The sequence below is a fragment of the Xenopus tropicalis genome, chromosome 2 (assembly GCF_000004195.4).
Source record: "Xenopus tropicalis strain Nigerian chromosome 2, UCB_Xtro_10.0, whole genome shotgun sequence".
Classification (NCBI taxonomy): Eukaryota; Metazoa; Chordata; class Amphibia; order Anura; family Pipidae; genus Xenopus; species Xenopus tropicalis.
In genome coordinates, this window is record NC_030678.2 from 125235652 (window position 1) to 125258668 (window position 23017).

Sequence of the window (23017 nt, forward strand, 5' to 3'; positions counted from 1 at the left end):
TGTTTGAGGGTTGCTTCTCGAGGAGAGGGGTGAGGTGGAAGTTCATATTGGAATCCTCTGAATTTTGTTTTGGTATTTAGCAGCCTGCCCACTATTCAAATTCTCAACCCAACTACTGAACACCTACCCGTCTATAAATATACAGAGTTAACAGTGGGGTTCATTTACTGGGCAAATGTGCACCTGGTCAGTAATCTATAGCAACATATTCAGTTGTTGCTTACATTATATTACTTGCAGCTGATGTAGTTGCCATGGGTTACTACCCAGGTACATATCTATCCAGTGTTAGTAAATGAGCCCAATGTCTTTCCAATATAATAAAGTACAATATGGCTGGCGGTAGCAGGCATATTTGAGCAACATGTTTCTCAGTGAGGCCTGCAGAGGTCTAAAATACATAATCATTAAGGAAAATTATGACCTTCGTTAAGACTTCTCTCATCCAACTTCCACTCCCTGCTCAGCAACGGTCAGTTTCATCAGAAGCCAATTAATTACCGGAGCATAGTTAGTACCCAGATACAGGACTGTGGCCCGGTGGGCAGAAATGTAGTCACAATACCTATACCTCATCCTAATACCCCGCCCCCCCCCCCCCCCCAAAAAAAAAGACAATAGGAACAAGAACATATTTTGTTTTTATTGATATTAGCACATATACTCAAATAGAAAAATAAAAATGCCGATGAAATTCAGAAAGTGTGAAAATCAAGATTTAAGCATATTTTGCATTCTAGAAGGTTAATGGATTAATAATTTAAGTATTTTACAGGCTTTATGGTAAAATCACATTTTAGTTTTTGAAAATGCAGCACCATACATAAAAACTGAATTTTCTGATGTTATTTATTAAACATAAAGTCACCTAAATTTAAAAATTATATGTAGAAAATGCCAAATTATCTTTTAGACATTTACAACTCAAGCAACCTCCAGAAAAATACTGCCAAACCTCTCATCCAACAGCAGCTCCCTAACAGCAAATGATAATGTAAGACAATGAAATACCCCAGATGATACCACAGCTTATCTGCCCATGAATGGGGCCGTCTAACAGGCCTACCCAACAATATTTGGCTGAAAATTGGGCAAATATCAACTGGGCAGGTTTGATTTTCCTGTCGGATTGAGGACAGCATTGGTCCTTTCTCTGCCAGCTTGTATTACTATCCAAATCTGATTGTTTGGCCCTAGGGCCAAATTAGCCCAATATTGCTCACCTTAGGTTGGCATATTGGGGTAAAGATCCACTCATTTGGCAAGGTCACCAAATGAGCAGATTTTATAGTATATGGCCAGCTGGTCAGATAAGTTTAAGACTCCTTAGTCAAATGTATGGGAACTGGACAGTTCTATTCACACTATGCAATAAGATTTTAAATGCAGTGCATATTTATAGAAAGGTGTCTATATCAAATGGACAGACCACCCATTGACACCTGACTTTGTCCAGTGCATATATATTTCTTTTTAATCCTATTATATGGCTTTTAAAAAGCCAGCACTGTTCACTTCTGGCTTGGACACAATCTCTGTATTCCTTTCATTGTTTGCACTAAGTTGCCGGTAGCAGTGGCTCGCTAACATGTTTTCATATCCACAATTTGTTCTTTTTAAAAAACGCAATTTGGAAGATCTGATATTAACTTACATTTGAACTTCTGTCTTATTTATTTCATGAAATCAGTAGTTTACAAATCTTTCATGTCACAAAAAGGCTGAAGCCAGTCAGCCTGCATGGACTGGGTTGGTGATCTACATTTGCTCACAGACTTTCAGGGGCCTATTCATAAAGGTTATATCACTTTTGCATGGCAGATAATTTGCCACTTGACACACTCAGTAGATGAAATTGGTATATTATGCTCAATAATAAATCATTGTACACTAAAAAAGTCCCATAAATGAAAAAACATAAGTGAAATACATTAACTTCTGTGATAGATGTACTGCATTCTCCACCCACTTCTGTAATACAGTACTGCAGAGGACAGCTTCTCTGATTTTACCAGGGAGAAGTCAGTAGGACAAAATTCTGAGTAAAGTTTATAGCAATCTTTATGGTTATGGCACACAAAGGATATTATGGTCAAAGCCCAGATGTCTGCATTTGAGGCATTCACCATAAATTTACATGGGCACTTTTTCCTTGGAAAAGATACCAGCACTAAAACTGTGCTGTTTAGGCTACAAATCTTTATAGCATTATATTAATGCACGAAAACTTAAACAATTTAACATTGTAAACCGATGCATATTTAGCAATTTTTACAGAAGGCCCCTTAATGTACAAACTGAACTTGAGATCCAAGTAAACATTTAAGGAAGTTGGTAATGAAGTTAATTTGTCCATGCAAACTACTGAATTATGAAACAGATTTCCAAGCAAGAGGTAACAACTTTAGCATTTTAAGCATTTATTTGTATTAAAATTTTTTTTTAGTGCAAAGCATATCATAAAAAACCCATTTAAAAGGGTAGTTCACCTAAAATTTTTACTTTTACTATGATATAGATAGCAGTATATTAAGAAATGGTGATCATTGGGAGAGGGTATGAATAGAGAGAAAGCAATCACAAATAGGTATAATATAATCTGTTTATTGGTTGCCAGGGGGGCATGACCCCAGCAACCATATAACATTTTCAGTGGCAGAACTGCAAAGTTAACTTAAAAAGCCTAAAAATGATGAAGCCCAAATAAACTGCCTAGAACAGGTCCATCTGTAACATTATAGAAGGACCTATTTTAGGCATCTTTTCAACTAAGCATTCATAATGATGTTTAAGGGGCCACTTTAAAGGGGTTGTTAACTTGTATGTTAACCTTTAGCATGGTAAAGATTTTATTGAAAGTAATATAAAAGTAAAATACCCTTTCAAACTGGTCACACACACTTCATCTCTGCAGCTGGTCAATTCCATTACATAACACAATTTGCCAGCAATCATGTTGGACCCTGCATGATGATTCTGGATTATCAATCACAGTCATTCACTTCTGAGTAACTGCAAACTCAAATTAGTCAGTAATCCTATTGGAAAAAGTAATCTGCTAACCTGGAAGCAAGCAGGCATGCATTCTTAGTGTAATTTAATTGCTTTGGCCCAGGGAAAAATTGGATTTATACAATTTGGCCAAGCACATGAGGCGCAGATGCACACAATACATTTAATCCATTTGTGGCCCATATCCAGAAGATTAAATGTGTCTAGAGTGCTATTTTTAAACACTTTTGCAAGTTTATTAGACTTTATAATCCCTTTAATAAGTCTTGTAACAATAATATTCACATGGAAGTTAAACATAAAAATCTGAAACTAAAGTTAAATATAAAAAACATGTTCAGAGTATACTCCTAAAGAGGGCTTAGTTTCCTTCAGCTAGCCATACTCTGCCAGATTTCTCAGTAGTCTTCTACCACCTACTAGACAACTGCTTGTCTGAATGCAAAAGGGACATTTTATGTTCAGAGAATTTGACATGTTCTCCCTACAGACCTTGTTTCATTTCTCTTGGCATAAGTGAATATTATAGTCTGATCATGCAAACAGAAAAGGATTTCTGGAAGCAAAACAAAACCAGAGAAATTGATTTTTTAGTATGCACAAGGAATTACATATTGTTTTTATAATATCAAAATATGGCATAGTGTTGGAAATTCCAGCAAAGCCCTTTCATGCTGTGCACTGCACTTATCCAAACCCCTAAACATCCATGTTGGAATACTTGCCTCCAAAATGGCATTCATATTGTGTATGTCCATGGTAAGCTTTGGTAGCTATACTTCAGGTAAGCACATTAGAGCAGAAATTATGTACACTGTGTTTTGGGCTTCTGTTCCAGTCCAAGGCAACCACAGCCAGCAGGGAAGATCTGTGCCCCCAAAGATGACCCAGTAGCTCCCCATCTTCTTTTCTGCTGATTTCCTGCACATGCTCTGTGCTGCTGTCACATACTGAGTGTAGGGGCCGACTCACAATATACTGTATATATAGAATAAAAATGTCCCAATATAAGTAAGATTTGTAATAAATTAAGAGCCTTATTACATGGCAGCTCCAAACCAGTGCAATTAGCATCAGCTAATACAACAGACAAATCTTAATTTTTGCTTGCTGATTTACCACAACCCCTAAGCTTAGCTTCTGCCCAGAGTACTTTAAAAATGTGAGTCTCACTGACACTTAACAGAATCCAGGACGGGGAGCTCCTGTGGCAACTCTGAAGGCCTGGCTCATTATTACTGTAGAGATGCTGAACCTTTAAGCTGGCACATTAAGCTAAGTCAGTGGTGATTCTGCGGCTGCTGCAACCTGAGGAAGCAGCCCAGATGCTGCCCCCTCTCTCACATTCTGACACTAAAGTTGTAAGAGCAGAGTGGGTCCAGAGGGGGCTGCATCTCTAGTGGCTCTTACAGTTACCAGAGGTGGCTTTTTGCCCCCTCAGGTAATTAGGCTTCTCACCTTGCCTCATGGTGGGAGCGGCCCTGAGCTCAGTATATGAAATGGTATTTCTAGCCATATTTGTTTTTATGCTTAGTACTCCTTTAAACTGGGTCTTATTTTACTAAAATGTGTAAAGTAGACTAGTACAATATACACTGCCAATCTGTCTGAACACTTCAACAGTGCTTTTTGTATTTTTTTGAAAACTAAATTCCATTTTTATGTTAATGTTTACACACCTGAGTCTGTTTTATCCTTGGCACAATACAAGTGTAAAGGAATTCCTAGGACATGTTTATAATTGCTCTAATGCTATTTCAAGAATACAAAATAGGAGAAAAGACAACATACTACAATTATAAGTGAGTTTTTCCCCTTGCAACAAGGAAACCATGAGGTCATTATTCATTGCATACATAATACATTCCATAAACAAAACATCTGTATCTAGCTATAGAGTTTGGAATAACACAGGAGTAGTATGTGATATGAGCTACAGGGAGAGGCGCAAAGCCTCTGCAGTGGCAAGCAATATTGCAACTACTATAGCATTAATATAGAGAATAATGTTTTATGAACAGATAAAGTTCTGCTTTCATACAGTTTTACTTTAGGAAAAAAACACAAGGAAGAAAAAGTTAATAAAGGTTAAATTTTTATCTTTAAATCATGCAAATGCTGTTAAGAAGTTATGCTATAAAGAGATGATTTTTTCTCAGTATTAAATAATTGACAGATTGCAAAACAAATTGACACACAAAAATTAACATATAGGACAGTAAAAAAAAATACATAGTGAAAAAAAAAACAGACAAGTAAAATAAATATTGCAAATCTTCATTCAAGCATAAACAAAAGAATCTTCTTCCAGAAGAAACTTTTTCTATATATGTATACTGCTGAAATAAAAAAAAACTACTGTTGATATGTGTTCTCCTTCAGCATAATTTAATCTGTAAAAGAATGACCCTGGCATGATCATGTTTGTCAGCAAATGCCAATATAGCCTACCTGCAATCTGCCTTTTGGCCTTTGTGTGCCAACATTTGAAAAAGAAAGCCACATGGGAAATCTAGACGCATTTTTGCAAGAGCCCTTGTAGAATTTTTGCAAAGGCACATAAAAACATTGGCAAAGGTTCAGTAGCCTTGGAATCTATTGTAATGATCTGCACTGATAGACTAAGATGGGACTATTCTTATTTACAAGCTATACAGTATATTTGTTCAGTTGCCTGCAAGTAAAAGGATACTGCTGTTAAATATGACGTGCTTTGATATATAGAGGACAATAAATTGCATGGCACAATTTGATCAAAATAAAAGCTTTGAAGGATGAAAAATATTTGTTCTATCCAATTGTAGGAAAAAAAAATAAGGCTATTTAAGAAACATATTAATATTTAAGATTACGCTTAATTTAAACAGATAATATAACACTAGGACTTAGTAAACAGACAATCTGGTCAATTAAATATTTAAGACATCATTTTTCAATTGAGCATGTTAGTAACTTTTTGGCAAAAAGGTAAGTTCTAATTTATGTAGGATGGACTATTATATCCTGGCAATATACACTTTTCAGTTGTTTTTCCAGCATCAGTGATGCAATAAATTAAGGATATGATAGTGTAATTAAGAAAAACCTGCACATGTGGTTGCACTTTTGCTCACTAAATGCTTTGTTGTAAAGAGGAAAACCCTGTCATGCTGATATAGGTCCCATTTTTAGCCTTAAAATTGGATTTGTAAGTAATTAAGCTTTTATCTAGGCAAATTAAGCACATACAAAATGTGCAACATAAGGACAATATTAAACAGACAACAATTGATTGAGCTGCCAGAAAAGCATTAACTTCTGTTCTGCATCATCATCATCATCATCATCATCATCGTTATTAGTCTTCTAATCAATACACTTGGAGAACTGTAGACTAGTTGGTTCGCACTGGTAAAGGAAAGTCTGGTTGGCTGTATCTGCAAGAAAAAAAAATATATAGTCAAAATTGTTTCCGGTTCTATACAGTAAGTTGGGGTCAACTGGGTGAATTTTCTTCCATCTATTTTAGTTAGCATTACTATGGGGTCCGTTGGAATAGGGATGTCTGGTTTGGTTTGGATCTAGTGTGCTACCTGGTCCCAAAATAGCTGAATTGGTGCGCAGGACCATACCATAATCTGCTGGGAATGATGACATCTAGGGCATTCTGGATTCAGGTCTGGGTTAATTTTATGTAATCTTTGAGGGGTAAGGTATACCCTGTGCAGAAAGTTCAATTGTGTCATTCTATCTTTGCTACTAATAACCTCCTCAAATGTTGAGGTTACGACATCCTTCAGGGATTTCTTGTTGCCAATTAACATGCAGCTTGCTAAGGGAGGTGCTCCCTACTTGTATCTTGTATTTGTGCATAGTATTGTGACAGTCTTTTTGATTTCTGCATTGCCTATTCCTGTTCTTTGTACTTTGTAGCTGCTTTAAGGTTCTGGATTATAAATACACATAACATGGGAATGATATGGCTTTCAGCCGAGCAGGTTTGAAACTGACGCTGCAAGTGGCAAAGCTATGAAATAGTCACTCACCAGCAACAGCATTTAAAGGAGACATTTTATATAATATTCATCTTCAGTTATATTATTCATCCTAGGTCAAAATACGATGATCTCTATTTGAACTCAATGTAATAATTATGTGAAATAAAGGTTTATAATATTTATTGCTAAATATGTGTAAAGCTTGTGTTTTGAGGTAACTAGGGGGCAAGTAGGGCAGGCAGGCAATATGTAGGTGTGGAGCAGGTGGGTGGTCAGTGTGGGTGCAGAGAGGGCAGGCAACACAAATGCTGGGCTGAAAATAAGGGTAAAGGGCTAAACAAATAGCAGTTTGGGGGCTTTTCTTTTTTTGGGATATTTGACCTAAAAGGTACTATTCTATTTTATTGGACTTATAAAGGACGTGTTAAGCCTATTTCACTGGGGGTGCCAAAATGTTAGGCACCCCCAGTGAAATAGACTGCTAAGTTCCGCAGGCTGGTGCTCCTATTAGAAATGAACTGCACCTGCATGTGGAAATAAACTGATCGCTGCACCACCATTTTACTTACCTTTCTACAGGTGTCTCAGGCATCCCCTGAGCAAATTTCTGCAAGTGCATGCACAGTAGATTATGCCCATCAAGATTTACTCAACCGCGCACGTGCATGTCTTTTAAAAGCTATTGCTGAACTATGAAAATTTTTAGGGGAAGGTAGGAACTCCTTTTGATATAGTTTACCTACTATTCCTTCTTACCACATCTAAATGCTACATTATAGTAGAATACAAGTAAGTCTAAGTACTAACATCTACCGAGAAAGTCAGAGGTAAGATGTGAAACTGCAACTGCACAACCCTGATTTAAATGAAACCAGTTAAAAGAATATGTGCATTGGTACAGTATGAGTATTTACCAGTAGCAGTGGTACAGTATGAGAATTTTCCAGTAATTTAATTAATATAGTCTTTAACATAATACTAAACTTTAGGTGAATTATGCCCAAAACACAATACTTTGTGCTTTAAGGTGACCTTAAAAATCAAGCAAATCTTTCACGGTTGGGCAATATCAGGCTGATCAGATTGTCTGACCCTGGAGCCAAAAACTAGATGACAATTGCTGCTAATGTAGTCCATTGGGACAATGACTGCATCAACACACAAATGCAGTTCCGATGGGAAAAATTTAAACCTGCCTGATTTCTGGCAAGATATCAGTCAGGCCAGGCCAGTTGGCCGCTGACATGGTTTGTGTGAAAAAATGCTGCATGTTACTTTGAGTGTATTCAGTAAAAAATAATGCCAGCCCATTTATTCTCTAAGATAACTAGTGTTCATGCCATAAATAATACAAGGCACCTTACAGACCTTCAAAGTGATATATAAAAGAAATCACTTCCTTCAATACTGCCTATGGACAGGGCATTTTTTTCTAATACAGAAGTGTATGAACAACATATTTTTAGGTACAGGTTTTTTTTTGTTTTGTTTTTTTAAATCTTACCTCTAATATAAGAAGAAAAATCTTGTTCTATGTGCAGCAGCCATACTTTCAGACATGTTTCGCACTTTGAGGTAATTGACAAATCCTCTGAAGAATAGTAACAAACCTGAGAACAAAACAATGTTAAAGTTATTTTACAGTGTTATAGCAAGCAACTGAAAGCTCCACTGTATAAAATCCAGGAACTTGAAAAGTTTCTTTAATTTCAGTGAAATGTACAGAGATATACAATATATTTAGTCTGAAAATGGGCAGATACCCTTAATACATTGCGATAACCACTAAATTGCTGCCTGGTTCCATGAATTTAAGCTTTTTTATACACCACATTGCTATATTTACAAATACTGGGCTGACATTTCTTTTTGCCATGTCTACATTCTCTCAAGGAAACATTTTAGGGGTTATTAAATGCTATACATTTTGAAGCCCACTATAAACATACTAAATGCTGGAATTACTGCAAATTACTTCCCCTCAACAGAAAGGAGAAAAGTAACTGTTATAGTTGTGGGTTGACCTGCTTCTTCTGGGTTGATCGACCTTCCAACCTTCCAAGAAATAATCTTGCAATTAGGCAAGCAAATGGTGCTAATTCTGCCAATAGGAATAGTGGGTCAACACTGATTTAATAGCAGGTATCTGTTCCCTACCTGCATTTAAATAATTGAAAATAGATGCACAAATCAACACAAGTGGAAAGGGAAATTAAATACAAAATTGTGCCTGGTTAAACATAATTCTATGCACCTTTACAATATACAACCATTAAAATAGTTTAGTGATTTTACAGGTATTCGTGTTACTGCAGTTGAAAGCAGTATGTTATAACATTGCTTACAATTACAATTTCTTTCATTAGGCAAATTATTTTTGGGTTCATATACCTTTAAATTCAATAGCTTAATTTTCACTGTATATTTCTGTTATCATGGAGCATTTTTTCTTGCCTGACTGAACACTACATAATGTACAACTTATTTCAAATAATAGTTTTGAGCTTTTCACATATACACAACAGAGCCCCTGGAGTTTTTAACACTTTGCTTATTTCATTAGTTCCATTTCTTCAAACCATTAAGATCTGGAGATTAATAAGGAAAACTGCAAACACAAGACAAGAAATTTCTGATTGTTGTACCGTGCACTATAAGCAAACCCTAGAACCTTCTCACCTACAAACATCAGTATATATTATATGCTGCATCTGTATAACTGCATTTGGTTGGTTCACACTGAAATACTGGGTGCACGTACACATCAAGTGAATAAAGAAAATGATTCAACATTTGTATACCTGACTGCAGTATTTCTGCTGCTGCAGTCTAGTAAAACACAACTCATCTGTCAATGCTGCCGATTTTATTAAATTGACTTTTGATGGGGTGGTTCACCGGTCTCTGCTCGGTGAGCATCAGCCAGGGTACTTTCCATTTCATTCTCTCAGGAATGATGGAAGAATAAGTAGTTTGGTCAGTTTTCCATTCCGTGTGCCATAAGCTTAGCAAAGTTATGCTAAAAAAAAATTTTTTGACTAACATTCTTAAATGGGAAATATCACGAAAATTAAATTTAAAATACGCTTAATATAATTTATTATAAGCTTCATCATACTGAAATTAAGAAAAATTAATATAGTCAATTAAAAATTCTGTACCATTTCTGAAAAAAATCAAGGTACTCTTTACTCTGCCCCTCTCAGCATCTATTTTTTCTTAATTCTGTCTTCATGCAGGAGCTGGGAGTCAGATTTTAAATGACAGATGCAATATTTTTCAAGATTTCAAATCAGAAATCCTGCCTCTCAGTTATTTTAATTTTTTTAATTTGTTTTTTGCGGGAATCAGCTATTTGAGTAAATTCAAATACATCTGCTATCTTATATTACATTTTTATTTTCACGACAGTTCCCTTTCAAAGATAAAACTTTTTATGCTTTAAAGATTTATATGCCATTAGTTAAATTCTCTTAAAGGAGAAGGAAAGGCTAATAAATAGTTAATCTCAAACTGCAGGCATACCTTCAGTTCTCTCAATAGTGCCCTTAAGTCTCCCCATATTTCACCTGTTCAGATGATCAGGAGCCAAACAGGAAGAAAAAATGTTTTCCCATAATGCCTCCCTCCTGCACAGAGACTCAGACCTTACAAACGGAGTACATGCTCAGTTTATAAGACTATAAGGAAGCTTCATGCTGATTGGCTCAGATCACACATTCCTAAGTGGGGGAGATTCTTAGCATTCTTGAGGGAGGGGGGAACAGAAGAGGTGAGAGAGGAGAGAGCTGTGTGTCTCTGGCAGAGGGAAAAAGACACAACAAATCTTTTTTTTAGAGAAGTCAGTGCAGCGTTTCTGTGAGTGCTTATGGCTGTATTTACATAGACCTTTCTAAAAAAGCTTACTTAGGATTTAGCTTTCTTTCTCTAAAAAAAAAAAATTGCAGTCCATCCACGCCTTTCTAGTGAGATTCTAGGCATATTTATTCCACCCCAGGGCCTACCACCGAACGCCCAATCTAAGATCCTGAGCCAGTGCTCCTGTTTGCTAAGAGCTGCACCGGTGCAGGATATTACTGTAGGAGGAATATGCTGTCATCTTATAACCCTACCAGGATCCTCTTTATGGGTGGGGTCCAGGTTCCCATGCAAAGCTAAAGCAAAAAGCTGACTTTTCACTCTACTGTACATGCGCGCTTAACCCAGCGCCAATAACTGAAACTAGATTGTGGTGCTCCTACAGTAGTACCCCAGGCAGTTTTTAGTGAACTGGAGCACTAGCATGGGGTCTCCGGTAAGCAGTGATTATGCCTTTTCCTTTACAGGATTCAATAGCAGAATGGAAGAAAGAAAAGTAAGAATATCTTTAAGGTTCAAAACATAGGGGTTAAAATACCTAAATGTTTCAAAATCTGGTTACCAAAATGGAGTTATAAAAGTGGAGGCTTATAAACTGGACACAACTCCAAGAGATTGTAGTCTCCATTCCATCCAAGGGCTCTACTGAAGCCTTTGTTAAAATCTCACCTTTGTTCTTGAAGAGGAGCACAATGGCAAATTTCTGTACTGGGACAAATGTCAAAAGAGGGATCTCTCTAGTATTTAGGGAGTAGTTGTCCATAATTTATTGAATGACTGTCCTACTATGTAAGTTTGCAGAAGAATTTTAAATGGCTAATTATTTTTAAATAAAAACTTACCTAGAACTAGGAATATCCACCAAAGCCAATATTGTCCATTGAAGTATCCAGTGAAATAGTCAGAAAACTTGAAATAGAACAAAACAAAAAAGTATTCAATACCATAGACACCTTTTTCAGAAGAACAGTTTGGAGTACTTGACATGACAGTAATGTAGAAAGAGAACACATTGCCAAGTTCAGCAATAAGTATAAAAGGCTTTTTTTTGCATTTCTAATTGTGCAACTGCCCATTGTTACAGTAACAAATCCATTTCATGGAGTGCTGAGAGTCAGAATAAGTGTTAAACGGAAGTGCTCTGTCTAAACAAGTTTTAATGACATTAAAGGAATACTGTCATGGAAAACTTTGGTTTTTTTTCCAAAAAGTTAATAGAGCTTTTCCAGCAGAATGGGGCATTGAAATCTGTTTTTCAAAAACACAAACAGGTTGGTTTTTTTTAAATTTAATTTTGAAATTACACACGGGGCTAGCCATATTCTTCATTTCCCAGAGTGCCACAGCCATGTGACCTGTGCTTCACACTTTACTGCTGAGCTGCAAGTTGGAGTGATATCAACCCCCTCCCAGCAGCCGATCAGCAGAACAATGGGAAGGCAGCAAGATAGTAGCTCCCAGTAGATATCAGAATAGCACTCAATAGTAAGAAATCCAAGTCTGACTTGCGACTCCTCCAGTTACATGGGAGTAGGAGAAACAATAGGTTACCTGAAAGCATTTCTAATGTGTAGAGCTGGCTCCTTCTGAAAGCTCAAACTCAGGCACAATGCACTGCTGCAATGGCTGCCTACACACCAATATTACAGCTAAAAAACAATACATTTTTTTTTATTCAAGAATACAATTTTAAATGGTAGAGTGAATTATTTGCTATATAAACAGTGTAATTTAGAAATCAAAAATACACCAAAAAATCATGACAGAATCCCTTTAAATTTTCCCTGAGTGAATAAGAATATAGCATATGCACAAGCCTATTTCCCCTGATTCCTGGGATAAGAAGAAAAAGAGGGTTAAAAACACTCCTGATTTGCAATACTTTGTAATATATGAAAAAGCAAATTGAAAGCAAAACAGTCCGTTTCCATTAACTCAATGTCATATCATATAGTGGTTTAAAACGATATCTTGTAACATATATGCAGCTCTTGTAATATACTGTATTAATTTTAAAGGTCAGCAAAAACTTTGAAAGGAGTCGTGAACAGTGAAACACTGTAGAGCGTTGTACCCATATTGTGTGGGCTTTTCTGGTCCAACTGAAAATTACCACATTTACCAGTTTATAATAAAATCATATCAAAAGTGACTTACTCTCACAATCAAAATCCATTTGATTAGTGAAAGGCCAAAACCACAGATAGCCCCATATCTTCCAGCAATTGTATTAGTTATGCAGAAGGATAAGCAAAATCCAATCCAGTTAAATATGAATGCCACTAGAACAAGAAAAAGAACATATAAAACAGATTGTATTATATATTATGCACAGAAATTTACATATCTACAACAGTGTTAAAGAAAGCTGGCAACCAAACTCATACAAACAACATCAGTGCCAAACTTATAAAACAAAAAGCACTTGAAAAGAGATAATGTCCCACTTTTGCCAAAAAGGCATGCACGCATCAGCAAAATAATAATACTGACATACATGAATACACATTTTTTAGATGTACACTGTACAATGTAAAAGAAAACTCTTAGTGTTTTTTAGCAGGCTTATAGAAGTGCATTTGCTCCCCTTCCCAACTCAGTTGATCCGATTTTTAAAAGATTTTAGGCTGAAGTTTTGGAAGGTAGGGGATCTGCTTCTCCCGGTGTGCAAAAAAAAAAAAATGCAGATGCAAGCAGAGAAGCCAATTCTCTGTGTGCCCTTAGCCTTGCCTAGGGACTCTGCATAGCACTGCTGCAATAAAGTCATTTTCAAAAACTGGCACCATGCTGGTTATCAGAAAAGATTTCTGAAGTTCTTTTGTTTTCAAATTGAATCTCGTCTATGAGTTTTCACGTGATAAACCACGAGATATCTTTTTCTCACTAAACTGAATCTGACCCAATGTCTATTTATCAGACAGTGTCTAGAGATGTAAAAACCATATTAACTCAAAATAATCAGATTCTTAAATCCTGAAACAGAAAAACTAATGACATTAACATACAGTACAATTTAACAAAATGTAAAATTAATTTTGTTTCTCTGTCTGGAGCAATAAATCACTCCCTCCAGTCTCTAACTTGTAAGAGCTCTTACTCTAACTAATACACCATTTTCTTTTTGTTCTGCCACTTTTCTATGGTAATTTACTCATAGTTCTTACCACATACACTCTATGTACAACTTATTTGAGAAACAAATAAGGCCTGCTACAAAACTAATAAATTGTATAGTTAGATCTTTTGCTCATGACAAAAGTTTGTACACAATATTGCACAAGTCAGCACTTGGTTTTGGGGGTTAGCTAAGAACTCTGGTATAAAAGGGAGCCTCCACAGTGTGTCAGTAGCTTCACCTAGAACTCCTGAATGAGTGCTGGGACATTTGGATCATCGCTTGGTTATCCAGAACCTGAAGGTCTTGCACAAAAGGTTGTGGGGCTCTCGATTGTGCTGAATTGATGCAGAACTGATGCAGATGCTTGTAACTAAAACTATACAAAGATAAGTAAATCTGTTTGATTCTATTATTACTTGTGTGTGCATAAGTTTTTGCTCACTAACAGTTTATCAGAAGGTTTAATCATTGATCCTGCCTATGTATTAATATTTGTTATTAATGTCAATGAATACAAATTAATAAAGGTTCACCCCCTTTATTACACTAGGGTAAGCGTGTACTAATAAGAGATACTAGCTCACTGTAAGAAGATGGTTTCCTAATTCACTACTAGACTGAGTGGTTAAGCCTCAGTAATTCATTTTTAGAAAATAAAATACTTGTTTGGAAAAATGTGGAAAAAATACAACATAGAACAACTTGCACAGCTCACACAATATTCACAGCAAGAGAGACTAGCTTTTGTGCACCCTCCAGTGACAATACTGACCACTAAGGGCAGCAAAAAACTACTGACTTGGGCGAGTAAGCATAATGTGTTTCTTAATTTAACTGCAAAATGGGGTAACAAATTTAGGTTTGTTGGCTGGCTGCATCCCCTGAAGTCTCTCATCACACAAAGATCACATACATTGAGTGGCCCTATTGTGAGGTCCCTTTGTCAGGTTAAACAAAGAACCAAGTTACTGGATGCTTAAAACTTCTTTTAACTTTTTAAAATGTGTTTTATTTTCTTTTATAGCTCCTAAGATAAAACATTTTTGTGTTTTTTTTAACCGCAAAACAACAGAAAAAAAAAAAAAAAAACTAACCTGTTTCTCAGTGGTGCCCTCACTGACCTGCAATTACTAAAGCATGACTGTCCTGCAAAAGTTGGATTAAGCTATTGCAGGATAAAATTTATATTACTGTTGCTACTGGAAGTCTGATGAGCTACAGTACAGTTCCTCTCATCCCAGAGCTTCTGCTTTGATTGGCTTACCTCAAATTCACAACCAACTACAACATAATGCAGGAGCAAGTAATAAGACCAAAAATGGATGGTATCTACACAAAGGAACTGTGCTATAAAAGTTAACCAACTAGCAAATAAAAATGCAGTGTTAAAAGGAACTTACTAAAAAATGCCAGCATGAAAATCCCATCATTCCCCACTCTCAGCTGATCAGCATCACTGAAGTCATCTCTAGGTGGATATTCCTCTTCCTGTCAAAACAAAATAAATATAATAAATATAAAATAAACCTAATAAATACAGATTTTGCATTTTGAAACAAATGGTTTATAAAGGATACTTGGTAGGGCGCTGAACACTAATAAACTATTCATCCAAAATCTATAAGACAAAAATGAAGGTATTTTTGAAAAAGATTTCTTAAAAATCACTCTGGGGGCATGTTTATATTCCCCTTAATGCCACCTCAAGAACTGCTGTGTTTTTGCCCTCTCAGTAAATAAGAAACTTATCAGCAGAAAGGGTACAAGCTGTGAATTATTTTATTATAGAAATAAATAACCACATATTTTTTATTATTATAAACAAGATATTTCTAAAAGCTCTTAAAGGAGCTTAATCAACAGGGCTTTTGGCTACTGTCTATCTGTGGTTTTTGTTATTTATCACATAAAACAATAACCTTAAACCACTTTCAAACACTTTTGATTCCATCACTGTTTGCAGAGATCTTTGACCCTTCAAGCTTTTATAAATATGAGGACATGGGACTTTGTTTTTGTCTGTGAATCCAACATACAGGAATCTATGTGCCCGTACACACACAGTTGCCTGTGAAGAGGTCTGTAACATTGCTGCAGTTGTCACTGTCACTGTCCCTGGTATGGAGAAAGTCTCTTTTATGCACTCTTTTGTTACACCTGTATCTGGCTACTGATCCGCTTCTGCATATGTAAATTGCAGGAGGGTGACTGGCAGCTGATCTAATCCTGCTGGTGAGAAGCACAAAATCCAAATGCAAAAGAGCCTGAAATGCTGCGTATAAGTGGATATAAGTTATATAAGCAATAATCTGCTTTACTGTTACATGTACAAATATAACTTCATCAACAACCAGCCCAGCCAGGCCCCATTCCTTTACTTTCCCTTTGCACATGCATGCTGTTGAAGGTGTAGACACATGATACACCACAGCAAATCAGCTTTCACTCTGCTCTGTCACTCATACATTTCTGCATCACTGACGCAGACCAGGGAGCCAGAGATTCTGGAGGGTTGGGGTTAGGATGCTGCTTCAATAATAAGCCATAACTTTGTAAGGGTGCAAAAAGCTATAAATTGTTAAAATGTTTATATATAAAATGTTATATTATAAAATGTTTGTCTAGACTTTATATTTTCAATATTATAAAAACATTTTTCATGATAGGTCCCCTTGAAGCTTAGTTACTATCAAGTACAAGATACTGTTTTATTGTTTCAGAGAAAAAGAAAAGCACATGAAAAATATTAGAATTTTTTTAAAATTCATTTCATGAGAGAGGTCCTTTTCAGTTTCCTGAATAACAGATTTCCGGATAAAGTATCCCGTACATATATCTCCGAGAAAAAAAAAATGATCTTAGAAAATGCACCCTAAATAAGTTTACATGAAATCATTTTTGTGGATTAACTACCTTTTTAATACTTCATTTAGGGGTGGTGCAATGACAAATGGGGATACTGGCAGGGCCGGTTTTTTTATTTGGGTGCCCCAAGGCCGCCCCCTTGTGCCGACCATCTCAGCACCTAGCCTCACACATGCGCACCACACGCACCCCATCCCTCCCCCCCCCCCCCCCCGCATATGCGCCACTTAGTTCATCCGGCGTTCGGAGCAGTGGGGAGAGGATGCGCTAAAGTTTCTGCGCATACTCTCCCTATTACTCTGCATAGGGGCAGATTTTTCTGGTGCGGCTGGGCGGCTTGCCACCCCTAAATTTCTGCCGCCCTAGGCCAGGGCCTTTGTGGCCTCGCCACAAATCCAGGCCTGGGTACTGGATACATACTAAGATGGGGCTTTGCTGTACCACAGTAAAAACTGGAAAGAACTGATGAAAAGTTTCAATATCTTTCGGTGGCTCTTTTTATACCAACTACTACTTCAAACATATCATTGATTATTAAAAGGAGATGCCTGTAACAGATGGCAGTCACAATATACGAAACAGAATTCAGAATTCATACACGTGAGAAAAAAGTGATTATTTTGTTTTGAAATAGCAAGTGTTGCTAAAGTAGAAAACTATATTTGTATTGCATGACGTACACCATTTTTAGACTTGTCCCCTGAAGAAGGGGTCACCCCCGAAAGCTTGTGCTGTTTGTACATTTCTGCAAATAAATGATTTAAAGGCATTGCCGACACACTGGAGTGCTTCTTCCCCTTTGCAAAGATTCATATTACATAATACATAAGGTCTAGTCCACACCAGTATCCGTTGAAGTAATATAGTTGATCCTATTAATGTCATGGCTGTGGGGATTTTTATACAGATATGGGACCCATAATCCAGATTGCTTGGGACCTGGGGTTTTCTGGATAAGGGGTTCTTCGTCCTTAATAGGACTGTTTTGCCTCCAATAAGGATTAATTATATTTTAGTTGAGACCAAGTACAAGCCACTGAAGTATTTGATTAAAAGATGTCTATGGAGTTCAGAGCCTTTCAATAATTCGGAGGTGTCTGGAGAACAGATTTTTCAGATAAAGGATCCTATATCTGTACTAGCATTGGACAAGCAATGCCCTGAGCAAAAGAGATGCAGGAGGAGGCAACAAAGAGAATTGCATTACTAGTAAACACAAATATGTTTCCAGGAAAAAAACTAGAACATTTAGTCTGGTCAAGACTTCCTATAATAAAAACTGTTGTGCTTACCAAAATGTATTTTAAAATAATAATAACTAACACAAGTGTGAACTAGACCAGAACTTTGCCACAGTCTTCTAACAAATTAATACAAGTTTAAAACAAGAATATAAAGTAATTATTGTGTTGCAACAAAATTACTGCAATTAATGTCCATACCTCCGTAGGGCTGAGGAATATTTCATCAAACAGACTTCTAGAATCTCTAATTTGCCCGTGCTAAGCATGTGAAACAAAGAAATAGGGACTGAAACAACATCAAAGAGTCAACACACAAAACCATTTTATCCCCTTAACTTGTTGCTCTCCTCTCATCTTGCCCCAAACAAATCTGATTTCAATTTGAATGCACCTTTGCTTGGGAGTGGTAATCGCTTATTAGAATATGTTGTTAGTTTGTAAGACCCATTCTTTCTGTGGCTTTTAGAACCCCACCCATACTGGGCTAACTAACTAGGGTATTTAAACTGCCTTTAAGTTTCACTTTGAGAAAGTCAATGCATATAGTTGCATAACTCCAGGTTTCATGTAGAAAGCATTTAAGACTTTGGGGATTTGCCTTGATGGTGCTTTTAGGTTTAAATTCTCTATGACCATGTATAATCCTAACTAACATATTATTTGAATTACTTTGGTAATGATATTTATGCAGCATTAAAAATGTTTCTAGGGGAAACATGCTAGTAATCTAGTTTGTGTTTTCTGGTACCTGACCAGTTATTCACATTTTCAGGTCCAGAGTGTCAGTATGTTTTATATCTTAAATGTCTGTAGTTTTACCCAAAACAATATCTTCATCTTGGCAATAAAAGATATGGAGTATATCCATATATTTATGCATTTACTCCACATCTTTAATTGCCTAGATTATGAACACATCACATCCTACCTTTATGCCTGAATCTAAGCATTTGTTTTTCCTTTGAACTAGACCAATAATTGGGATCATAAAATTATGCTGTTTTACTTTAGCTAACCTTAATATAATGAAGGAATTTACTAGTAGTATCTATTGGCATTACAAGGAAAGCAACAAAAGGGCATCACTGGGCCTCTCTTAGACCATTAGGTTATATTCCCATTGACTGTGATATACACAATTATTGTCGCACAAAGTGTTGTGTTATTTGAAGATATCCAGTTTTTATAAAATAACATATTTTGAAACTATTGGCTGCTTGTAAATCTGTATGTTTAATGTATTTACTGTACAGCACTGCGGAATGATGTAGCAAGCTCTAACCAGAAAGTGCAGGGATCAGTATTTACTGTGCATGCCTCCTTCTTTTGCATATCCTTGATCTAACTGAACACAGATATTCTTACCATATTAGCTACTTAAATAATAACCAATCTTAACAATGCTGGTGTGAACTAATAATAAATGTTATACCCATGGGCTACGAGATATTTATGTGGAGATAGATGCCCATTGTTTTGCTGATCAAGAATTCCCAATCTGTAAAAATATTGAAAGATAGACAATTTGACAAAATGATGTCGAATAAAACAAACAATGAATATAATTGCTTACTCTTTGTGCTTCAGCTGCTACTGCTGCCAATGCTGCAGCCTTTGCCTTCTCTGCTTCATCATAAGTTGGAAGTGTAGTTGCTACACTATAGGGGGGTGGCACAGGATAGAAGTCACTACTTGTTTCTATTGAAAGGAAAAAAAACAGACATGTAAATGTAACCTTGAATTTTAAAAAAAGCCAGTAAACTCTGGTCTTAGCCATATATATTTTAGAGGGCAAATTAAAACAGTGCATACAGCTACATACACCTTGTACACCATGTAACATGAACAAAATAAATATAACTTATGCTAAGAATATATTCTCTTTTTCATTAAAAAAACCCATATTTATTTTTTTTCTCTTTTAAAGCATGAGCATATTTATAAAGCAAAATTATTTGTTTTGCTTTTATTATGACTGGTTTGTTAGCAGGAGTGCATTATGCAGAGAGAGGAGTTTCCATGTCTCTTTTTAGCTCAAGAAATAACACAAGTCATATATTTTTCGGGATTAAAACAATAGGCAAATATATGTTTGGCACAACCACTATTTATTGAACTCATAATGGGCAAGGGGGTATGCTCAAGTTTTTTTTTCCCCATCAGCTTTTGATTTAGAATTGCCTTGTCATAGTTTATATCTTATACCAGGAACAAGGGCAATATTATCCACAATGTTGCTTGATATATTGGGACCCAGAAGCTTTAAAAGACGAGAAAAGCTCTATTCACTCAGGGGTGCCAAAATCTTAGTCACCTCCCAGTGGACTGAATTTCTAGGTGTGGTCGCTGGGCCTGTGCTCCTGTTAGGAAAAACTGCACCAGTCAAGGAAATTTAAATCACAGCACCCCCATCTTGCTTACCAGTTCCTAGCCAGGGACTTGCACATGCGCAGTAGCACAAGGTTATAGGTTTTTTTGCAACAGTACATCTAAATGTGACAAAAGAGATGACTTGAATAGCAAGGTAAGATGGTGCTACAGTACTGTGTTTCCCAAGCCCACCAAGTCATCTTTCTGTGTGGAAACCTCGTTTCGTACGATAATCGGTGCGTGTATGGTATGTAGGCGAGTCGACCAATATCGCAGGAACCTGTTGATATCGGACGACTCGCCGATCGGACCAGTTGGAAAATTTTGATCGGGCGCCATAGAAGGCGCCTGACCAAAATTCTCCCTTCAGATCTGAATTGGCAGAAGGAGGTAGAAATCCTATTGTTTCTACCTCCTTACCTGCCGATTCAGCCCTGAATGGTGTGTGGCGGATCTTACGATGTTTCGTGCGACCGATGGTCGTACGAAACATCGTCAGATCGCCACGTGTATGGCCACCTTAAAGGAGTTAGGGGAGTCACCCAGGATTGCAGGGATTTTTTAAGGCAATTTTCTGCAGCACAGTGAATTTGCTTAATACACATCACAACAACCTTAAAGAAGAAGGAAAGGTATAGGTAAATAACACCTCAGTAACAAGGTCTCATCTTTATTTAACCTCACAGTGCAGTTCTCTATTGTCCCAGACATTAGAACCGAGTCGGGGAAGTCAGTGTATCAACTTATTTGATACATTAGTTGTTACATTTATCTAACCATAATTGATACAATAGTTGCAGATGATGCTGAGAAATTTATCAACGAATGTACCAAACAGTGTGTGTCCATTGATTACCGAGCTGTCAGACTAACCAGCAAGAGGTTAGTCTGACAGCTAAAACGGTTAGTTGGTTAAGAACCCCGTAAAAAAATGATGTAAAGGAATCCACACTCACAGGGCTTATAATGCAGCAAAAGACATGATTATATGACGCTGTGACATCACATGACATCACTAGAGTGAGACACAACATACAGAGTGAGACAAAAGGTAAAAAAGTAAAACAGAAAATAAGACCTAAAGTTAGCAAAGCACAGTTGTTATATGTCACATCATCCAGAAGGAAAAAAAGATAAAAACTGCACAAAATAAAATTAGACAAATATGTTTGTCCTTGTATTAAAGTAAACAGATATTGTTGCTCAGTGTCTGCAACCATAGAAACCAAAAGGAAAAGAATAGAAGAAATTCAAACAATAAAATCAGACAAATAAGTTACAAACGTATTTATTTGTCTGATTTTATGTTTTTATTAAACAAAGGATTCCTTAACTAGATGTACCTGCATCTGTAGTTGTTCCAGCAACAATGCTGCTGTAGGGTGGAGGAGAGACATCTGATGCAGATGATGAGGTTTGGGCAGCCTGAGATGGTTGCGTAGAGGTTGAAGGCTGTTCTACAGTTGGTGCCTCTGATGAATCATCCTCATTCTGAAGCTAAAGAAAGAAATCAATTTGGCATTTAATTCTCCAAAACAACTACTGCTAGCTATAAATATTGAGCCAAATGCACACTTGGAGCAATCTCAGTATCTCCCATAGATGTCAAAGGTTGAAGTGATCTGTGATGGGTTACTTATGTGACAATATGATGCTCTATATGTATTTACATATAAAAAAATACCTAAATAAGACTTGTCTGCCCCATTACTTCAGTCAATATCACTATTAATCACGACTGGCTGTGAAGCCTCTTCCATTGTGAAAGTAGGTAGGCTTTATTCTCTTCACGCATGCTACACAGCTTCCACAGGGCTAACCCTCATGCTAATCCTGGTTAATTTTATTAAAAACAATCAACTCCAGCTTTCACAATTTGTGCATTTGCACAGACAGCAAAGGTTACTACTTTTCCCTCTGATATTTATGTTACTCAATGGAGAGTAAGGGTGGTCACATATGGGCAGATTTAAGCCTTCCGACCTATTTGGCAGCTTATTTGCCCTTTCATGGGGACCCCTGATGGGCCACTCCAACTGATATCTGGGCAAAAATTGACCAGGTGTCAATCAGGCAGGATTGGTTTTTCCACTGGATCTGGGACTGCATTGGCTCATTGATGCAGTCCTAGCTCTGACATCTCTTATACATGTCACCGTAATTCAGTTGTTTGGCCTATGGCCAAGGTGGTCATACAGGGAGAAAGATCCACTCTTTTGGCAATCTTGACAGATGAGCAGGTCTTAAAGGAACAGTAACACCAAAAAAGTGTAATTACAATATAATGTGTTGTTGCCCTGCATTGCTACAACTGGTGTGTTTTCTTTAGAAACTCTACTAGTTTATATAAACAAAGTTACTGTGTAGACATGGGGGCAGCCATTCAAAGGATAAAAGGCACAGGTTATGTAGCAGATAACAGATAAGTTCCCTACAATACAATGGTGTTTTATCAGTTATCTGCTATGTAACCTCTGCCTTTTCTCCTTTTTTCCAGCTTGAATGGCTGCCCCCATGGCTACATAGCAGCTTATTTATACAAACTATAATAGCATTTCTGTAGCAAACATGCA

General features: G+C 36.7%; 1 protein-coding gene across 2 annotated transcripts in view; it reads right to left on the minus strand.

Moving 5' to 3' along the window:
* Positions 1–622: 622 nt before the first annotated feature.
* The window catches only part of ndfip2 (Nedd4 family interacting protein 2), a 29477-nt gene continuing 7082 nt past the window's right edge, over positions 623–23017 (minus strand). Inside the window, 8 exon segments of one of the 2 annotated variants that reach the window (NM_001016994.2) lie at positions 5097–6428; positions 8494–8599; positions 11690–11756; positions 13005–13129; positions 15366–15453; positions 18273–18332; positions 19648–19772; positions 21788–21941. In NM_001016994.2, the coding sequence (NP_001016994.1) occupies positions 8496–8599; positions 11690–11756; positions 13005–13129; positions 15366–15453; positions 18273–18332; positions 19648–19772; positions 21788–21941 (723 nt within the window). In that variant the 3' untranslated portion in view covers positions 5097–6428; positions 8494–8495. 2 annotated transcript variants of the gene reach the window in all.